Source organism: Chinchilla lanigera, unplaced genomic scaffold (genome assembly GCF_000276665.1).
Source record: "Chinchilla lanigera isolate Chin_1 unplaced genomic scaffold, ChiLan1.0 scaffold00095, whole genome shotgun sequence".
In the NCBI taxonomy this organism is placed as follows: Eukaryota; Metazoa; Chordata; class Mammalia; order Rodentia; family Chinchillidae; genus Chinchilla; species Chinchilla lanigera.
In genome coordinates this window covers 1,861,420-1,869,361 of record NW_004955496.1, presented here as the reverse complement: position 1 = coordinate 1,869,361, position 7,942 = coordinate 1,861,420, and the positions used below count along the sequence as shown (strand labels likewise).

General features: G+C 42.6%; 1 protein-coding gene across 6 annotated transcripts; it reads right to left on the bottom strand.

Annotated features, from left to right (window-relative positions):
- Positions 1-290: 290 nt before the first annotated feature.
- Positions 291-7,883, bottom strand: Pgbd4 (piggyBac transposable element derived 4). 6 transcript variants are annotated; one of them, XM_013505387.1, is made up of 3 exons: positions 7,794-7,883; positions 2,321-6,054; positions 291-2,235 (listed from the first exon to the last, which is right to left on the bottom strand). In XM_013505387.1, exon 3 carries the CDS (start codon positions 2,213-2,215, stop codon positions 452-454), a length of 1,764 nt encoding a protein of 587 aa, XP_013360841.1. In that variant the 5' UTR covers positions 2,216-2,235; positions 2,321-6,054; positions 7,794-7,883; the 3' UTR covers positions 291-451. The 6 variants fall into 6 exon arrangements, with proteins under 6 accessions (XP_013360841.1, XP_013360840.1, XP_013360844.1 ...); XM_013505386.1 differs by having other exon boundaries at positions 2,321-5,920; positions 7,794-7,876; XM_013505390.1 differs by having other exon boundaries at positions 4,810-5,920; positions 7,794-7,876.
- Between the last annotated feature and the right edge of the window lie 59 nt (positions 7,884-7,942).

Below are 7,942 nucleotides of genomic sequence, written 5' to 3'. Positions count from 1 at the left end.
CTTATAAAACCCAAAAACAACAGAAATAAATTTCTATGTGAATTACAATGAAAATACAAAAAAAAGTTTACCAGAGAAAGAATCTTTGCTTCAAATGTCATACCCAAGGCAGTCTTCACACATGACAATAGTATGTTCCATACACATGTCTCTCTTACACTGATAGCATGTGTGTTTAAATTTCCTTTCCTGGGTGGCAGCCTATACTTGTCACCTCTTGTCTTCTCATTTGTCAGGAGCTTCTTACTGTATTGTACAATGTGCACTTGGCAAGAAAATAAAAAAATCAATAAAATATCAAATCTGTATTGAGTATTTAGAATACACATCAACATTTTCACATCAACTGTTCATTTGCTTATAAAACCTGAAAAATAACAACAGATATAAATTCTTACGTGAACTACAGGGAAAATACAAAGAAAAGTGTACCACAGAAATAGTCTGTGCTTCAACTGTCATACCCAAGGCAGTCTTCACACACGAGAACTGCATGTTCCATACACAGGTATCCCTTACACTGATAGCACATGTGTTTTGTTTTCCTGTCTTTTTTTTTAGGGCACAGATGACATCTTTTTGGTTTTTCTACTGTCCGAGTAGGTTTTTGTGATGTTGTGCCTGCGTGTTCTCCTGTCAGCTCCAAATCTGTTTTGCGTAGTTCCCTGGGCAGAAACATTTTGTCCCTCTTCTGCTGTAGTTGTTCCCTTATCAGTTCCAGTCCCAATCCTCTAAGAAAATTTCTCCGTGATATTTTGCACTTGTTATTTTCTTTGTAAACTATGAAACTATTTATGCCGGACATGTTTAGGATCGAGTAAAACACAATCATTGGCCAACGCTTCGTGTTTCGAGTGACATCATAGTTGCTGCATAACTCATCAACAATATCTACTCCACCTTTGGTTTTGTTGTAAAAAGTTTCTATTTCTGGCTTCATTTGTGTCAAGGTATCTCTATCAATACTGCCATCATGGTGCAGTGTTGACATCAGCAGTACCACTTTGTTTTTCTTGGCCATATAGGAGGCCAATGTTATGTCTCTCTGAAATCCAAAGATAGTGCTATACAATTCTCTGTTTCGAACTTGCAACATTTCATTGGGAATTTCTGCTTTGTTCTTGCGTATAGTTCCCACACTGGTCAGCTGGTGTTCTCTTAGCAAATGTAACATCAGTGGGTAACTGGTAAACCAACTGTCGAAGGTCACATTCCGATTACTTTGGGAGATAGGAGCAACAAGTCTGTTTACAACATCATGTGGTTTATTACTGCACGAGTAAGGACCTGGTGGCTGAGTTCCAGGATAAATTTCTAAATTGAAAGTATAATACGTCTTTGCATCTACTAGGGTATATATTTTTATACCATATTTTGAAGGCTTATTTGGCAAACACTGCCTAAAGCTGCAGCGACCATGAAATGCTGCAAGCTGTTCATCAATAGTCATATATTCAGATGGTGTGTAAATTGCTTGGCAGTTTGACAGGAAGCTCTCAAAAAATGAGCGGATAGCAGCCAGATTATCAGTTCTTTTTCTTTCTTGGCGGGTAGTTTTGTCATCAAACCTCAGGCAATTCTGAAGGAAACCAAATCTCCTCAGTGTCATTGTTATTCTACAAACCTCAAGCCCACACCCATCACTTCTCCATAAGTCTTTTACATTGCTGCGATTAGCATGCGAAAGCCCTGCTAAGTACAGCAGACCTATGAATGCTTTCAGTTCAGATAGTGAGGTGTCATAATAAACACATTTTTGAGTATGACTATTGGTGCATATAGAACGTTTTAGTTGTATTTCAGTATTTGTATGTTTCACAACATCTTGTAACATATCATCTGTTATAATCAATTTCCAACATTGAATCGCAGTGCTGGCATTCTGTCCAATAGATTTCACCCCTGCCAAGAACCTAGTATTTTCCGACCTAGTTCTAACATTAGATTGCTCAGGTATTCGTGACCATTTTGTTGCATTTTGACTAGTCAAATATGTACTCACACTGCTGTTTGTTTCATTATCTAAATCAAGGAGGTCTTCATTCCCAGTGTCTGTATCAGTCAATTCTTGTTCCATCTCACTGCTGCAGGATCTCTGGCTCAAATGGTCAACGTCAATGTCAATGTCAATGTCATCATTATCAGTGCACAAGTCACCCGATGACTCACTTTCTACCTCCCCCAAAACTTGCAAATCTGGTTTTTCATGTGCCATTGTACTGAATTGGGCTAGTTCTACAAGAAAAATCAGAAGAGAACATTTTAAAAACAACTAAATGCACAGAAATTTAACAAAGCATATTACAAGGGTAAAACTCACCTCTTGACACTTTGGAGCTCCTGTACACACCTTGCTGTTCGTCTGCCAAGTGGGTGAATGCACAGGTAGGTTCCTGTTTTCCCCAGGCACAGCTACTGTGAGCCACACCTGGCTACCATTATACTAAAGTACATATTTGTATTACAAAAGTATGGCATGGGTGTATTTTACCCTTCATGATGCCTCCTTAAGATGCTGGGAGTAGAGGGGACCAGCATGTAACCTGTATCACCCTAAGATGGTTGTGAAGTATGGACAGGATGATAGGAAACACATTAGGAATGAAGCAGGATCCATACCAGAAATTAAAGTTGATGGTTTGAGAAGATCCAATTTATAGCTCCAAAGCAAAAATGGCATGGCAGAAGGTCACAGCAGACAAGGTTTCTGCTTTCATGTCATGGTGGCCAGAAAGCAGAGAAGGGAAGAGCCAGGGATAAGAATACATCTTCCAGGTCATACTTCAGTGATGTTCCTGCTCTGACCTGGCCCCCCCTCTTAATAGCACGTTCAGCCATAACCTTTCCCATGGATTCATCCAGCAGTGAGTACAGCACCCCCATGATCCAATGACCTTCTAAAGCCCCACCTCTGAATACCTGAGACTTTGGGGGAGATTTTAGATCCAGACCAGACATATTAATAGCTTTTGGGAAAAGCTAGGTACATTCTGGTCTGGCCACAGCCCACCTTTGTCTAGCAAATAAAACCCCTTTCTCTCACTGTGGGACAAGGGCTCCTCTAGTCTTACTTCCTCCCAAGATACACATCTGTCTACAAGTCCCTATTAAATTGCACTTTGTGCAATTCCAGAGTTGTCTGTTTTGTTTTTCTCCCAGCCTCTCCCACCTTTCAACAAGGCTCGTTCTCATACATAAGACTGGATTTTTTGAATAAAAAACGTGAAATCTATATATTTATTACTTGGCTTTTAAAAAAGAGATCTTGCCATTTGCCACAACACAGATGTCCTTAGAAGACATGATGCTAAGTGAAATAAGCCAGACACAGAATGAAAAAATATGGCAAAACCTCACTCATGCGGACTATTTTAGCCTACACACATAAACAGATATACAATGAAAGAGAGGTTACCAGGACTCCAGAGGGAGAAGAGGAATTGCGGAAGTCAAATGACACAAAACAGCAGATTTGTAGGAGGAACAAGTTTAGAGAGCTAATGTACAACATGAGGACTAAAGTTAATAAAACTGCACTGGATCAGGAAATTTTGTTAAATAAACAGAGTTCAGCTGCTGTTGTCACAAACAAGTAACTATGTGCTATGATAGAAATGTCAGATTTGCTGGAATCACCAGTTTACTGTCTGTGTGTGTCCTACATCATATTGTACATCTCAAATATATTTATTAAGATTTATGGGAAAAGAGGCAAGAGCCTGAGAGGGGGGCACAGGAATTAAATACCCTCAACTGGAAACAGAGGTGGGGTAGTGGGAGGAGAGGAGAAGCCATTTCTGAGAGGACTCGATGGCCAACTGGATAGCAGGTGGGAGAGGGAAAAGGAGGATGCTTTTGGGATGGGTTCATCACAAAATGTGGTACTAGATGCAAGAAGAGTGGGGAGGAATGCTGAGGGGTGGGAAAAAAGTAGGCTCATATGTTGCTGAGTTTCATTTGAAGTATCTGCAGTGTTCCCAGGCATAGCTGACCAGAAGACAGTTATAGATGCCTGTGTTTGAGAAACATGAATCTACCATGCTGGAAATCAGGGCAGTGTAAACACAAGAGTCCTACAGTCTGCAGGTAGGAATACCGGGAATCACAGTAGCAGACTTGCAGCTCTGGAGTTCATCAGCGAGAATGTTCAAATAAAGGAATCTGCTTACCTTTTGTAGTAATACTCATACAATCGCTGAAGCTCCAAATCCAGACATGTATAATATTAAGAGGGGACCACCCCATTTCCTCCCTCTAGCAGCAGGGACTGCCTAAGGACTATGGCATTATGAAAGCCTTCAGATCAGAACAGGTTCAAATCCAAGCCTAGTCATTATCGGTGAGTGACAATTCGTAATTGGCTTTATCACTTACAACCTTTGTATTTTCACCTTTAGATAAAGATAAAATGAGAGCCTTCAGTGGCTAGTAAGAGTCTACAGCATAGTGGTCAAGAACATGAGCGTTGGAAACAGACTGTCATGGGTTTGAATCCTGCCAGGGCCATTCATTAGCTGAGCAACCTTGGGTAAGTTTCTGAATCTCTCAGGCCTAGTTTCTTATCTGATTTCCACCACATAGCATCAGAGTGAAGATTTTAATTTCCACAGTGCACCTAGAACAATGAGGGACCTGGTGAAGGGCTCAGGGTATGTTGGCTGCTACCACATGCAAAACCATTTAATGTAGGCAATGTCTATAGAAACTGCTTACAAGGATGACCATTATTACCATTGTTGTTATGGCCAGTAAATAGCTTGGGAAGTATAAAACTTTCTATATGGAAATTTTAAGAAAACAAAGGCTTACAATGTATGTGAAAGGACATATTCTGCAGGTCATTTTCCCATGGGTGAATTTACACTGTGACATCCTTGGTGCTCCTTGTACTCTCAAGCATTTGGAAATTGTTGGCTGAGGTTAGAGTAACAGTCCATTCCCAGCCGTTTCCCTCTGTGTGCAAGACCTGTGCCTGAGAAACGGGGAGTGGATGTTTCACCTCATTAGCAAGAGTTCAAATAACCTCTGCCCAGGCTGGAGAATACCATAGACCTAAAACTCGTAATGGAGACTGCACCAACTGCACCGCACTTTCTTCTCTTAAAGGCAGCGTGTATGCGGATGCTCATTTTAAGTGTGTTTTCCTCACCTTGCTGCCAGGAGTCGTGTTTTAGAGTTTCCAGACTTTAACTGAAACTTGTGCCCTGGGAGTGCCATGTTCTGTAACTGAAAGGGGTCCAGGAGAAAAGTGGAGATAGTAGCTGGCACTGCAGCAACTGCTGATGTAAGAATTCCAAGCCATGATAAATGTTTTCTTAATGCTCAAGATGAAAATAGTGTTTGTAAAATTATGCAGTGTTGCTAGGAATTTCGTCTCATATATTTTCTAAGCCATTGTGAGAACCTTTTCAGCAGGCTATGCAAACACATGGCTAAGCTTTCTCAAACTAAGTATATGCCTTAGTTTTGTAAACCATACTATGTTTTTGAACCTCAGGGGCTATAGCAACCACCATGAATTTTGCAGTAGGTGAACTGTTGGTTGAATTTTCTGGGCTTTGCTGAGCAGCCACAGCTTCTGGCTTTCTGCTTCATGAAGTTTACAAACTGCTTAACAAAACAAGAAGGTGGCATGAATTTTCCACTGGTTTCCCACGAAGTCAGAAATCATCAATTTGGTCGAGGAAAATTCCAACTTGCTCAATGACTGTCACCCTGTTAATGCTCTTGGTTGCTAGCAGGTCCTGTCCATGCATCAACGTGCCTGTCAGTAAAGACTGAGTGTTCACTTGGTTCTCCCCCACTGTTGCTTTGTCAGGGGCAAAGAGCTTGCAGTTCTGCTTCCATTGCTCTCAGAGCCTACTCCATGTGTGGTGTCCAGCAATGCTTCTTTGACACTTGTTTTGAAGTCTACAGTTCTCTGTTCATGGGACAAAGGTAAAGGCAGTCATTCCTTGCTCTGATCTCTGTGCCAGCCCTTTCCTTTGCCAAAGTACTTGTTCTCTCTGAACTGCTCCCGTGACCAGAGTCATGCTTCCTAGTACTTCCCTCTTTCTGCAGAGAGAAAAGAAGCACAACCCCAAGAATAAGGTGGAGGTGAAAGTTTGGACTATAGAATCGCTTATGGGGCTCCCAAATGCCTGAAGCTACACTTGGAAAAAAAGACTTGTGGTCCTAGCAAAAGAAGAATGTTTCTATTGTAACTGTCACCTAACTAGGGCTGGCCAGGAGGAGGAGAGGGCATGGCCCTCCTGCTGCAGAAAGCTGTAAAGGGCATGCAGCTCTAAGTGTGAACTGGCTGGAAAGTAATCTGACAGATGAGGACCTTAGCGTCAAGACAGGTAAGTGCCTGCAGAGGTCATAGTGTACAGGTGAGCACCCCGGGACTCCTGAGTTTCCACTACCCTTCTTTCTTTACGTCACACCTTTATACACCATAGAGCACCTCAGATTTGAGAGCTGGTAAGACAGACTGAACGTGTCTCCTGCAAATTTGGATGCTCCAACATGAGCATCTCTGCAGGGGGTCCTTTGAGAGGTGATTAGCTCAGGCTTTCAGGGCAGAGCCTGACAATTGGCACTAGGGCCCTCACACAAGACAGCCTTCAGAAAGAAGCCTCTGTGTGCCAGGAAGCAGGCCCTCCCTAATCCTGTTGGGGCCTTGACTTTGGACTTCCCGGACTGCACAACTGTGTTAGCATGTGTGAGTAATAAGTTTTAACAGTTTATAAGACACCCGATTTATGGCATTTTGCTGTAGCAGCTGAATGGACTAAAACAAGTGGCTACAGTATTTTTTCCCCCGAGGAAATGAAATCACCAAAAAAGACCAGACTCAGGTACCATGTATACTACACACAAATTTTACTTGAAAAACAGGTTGTAATGCCAGAGTAGTTACCTTATGTACGGCCTTTCATCAATGCAACTTGTAAACAACTGTAACTCAAGCGCTGACCTTTGTAATCCACATTTTAACTTCACCTCTCAGCACACTTTTTTCCTCACCCCCGTTCCTGCTGCAGTATTTTCTGTTTGCGCTTAGCATTTGCTGTTCCCTCTGCTTAATTTTTTTTTCTTCATAAATTTACTCGTTCTTCAAGTTACTGGATTTCTGTGTAATCTTCCTTTTTTTCTCCTAGCTTTTGAGCTTGCTACAGTCTATCAGTTGAGGGACTCTAATTAGTTGGAGGTAAAGCTGTCTTTTCAGCCGGTAGCGATCCCCCGAGGCACACAAGGGGCTCAACACCCCGCTCCTCCCACGTGTGTGCAGTTAGAGAGAAAGATGAGATGAAAGCTAAAGAACGGTGAACACAGGATTCACCATGCTAATTAATCCTTCTGGAAGGAGCAGGTGACAAGTTTGGATGGTGGGTCTGTGGCTCCTTTTACATATTTTAAAGCAAGGAAATTGGTAAAAGTTCTGCATCCCCAAGCTACAGTAACTGGAAAGCACTCACGTGAGAAGACTAGCCCTGTTGGTACCAAGTATTCCCTTTGTATGCAAGTCTCTCCTCTGCTTTCTGGTATATTTTTTAAAATAACTCAATGGTTTTTATTACACGTACGGTTTTGCAACCATCACCATCATCTAATAACATATTTTCATCATTCCACAAGGAGGCCCATATTCATTACCTTTCTCCTTCTGCTTTCTAATGTTAGCACCTATCAGTGATTCTCCAGCGGCTGCTTTCTAACCTTTGTTTTCCGCGGCTAAGGCTAACGCGGCTAATTTGGGTCAGCTGTCCCGCTCCCTTCCCGGCTCACCTGCGTAAGGACCCCTGGCTTACCCGCAGTTCGACTCGGTGTCTACGCCCGCGATCTTCCGTCGCGGCAGAAGCGCCCACGTGGTCCGCGGTACGCGCTGACGTTTGAACGCCTCCGCCCGCAGTTTGAGCCAATGGGCGGGCGCGCCTTGAGGCCCCGCCTACCCGCCACG

What these genes read in the sequence shown, in the direction of transcription:
- Pgbd4 (XM_013505387.1), bottom strand. Translation starts at nt 2,215, where the DNA reads ATGGCACATGAAAAACCAGATTTGCAAGTTTTGGGGGAGGTAGAAAGT.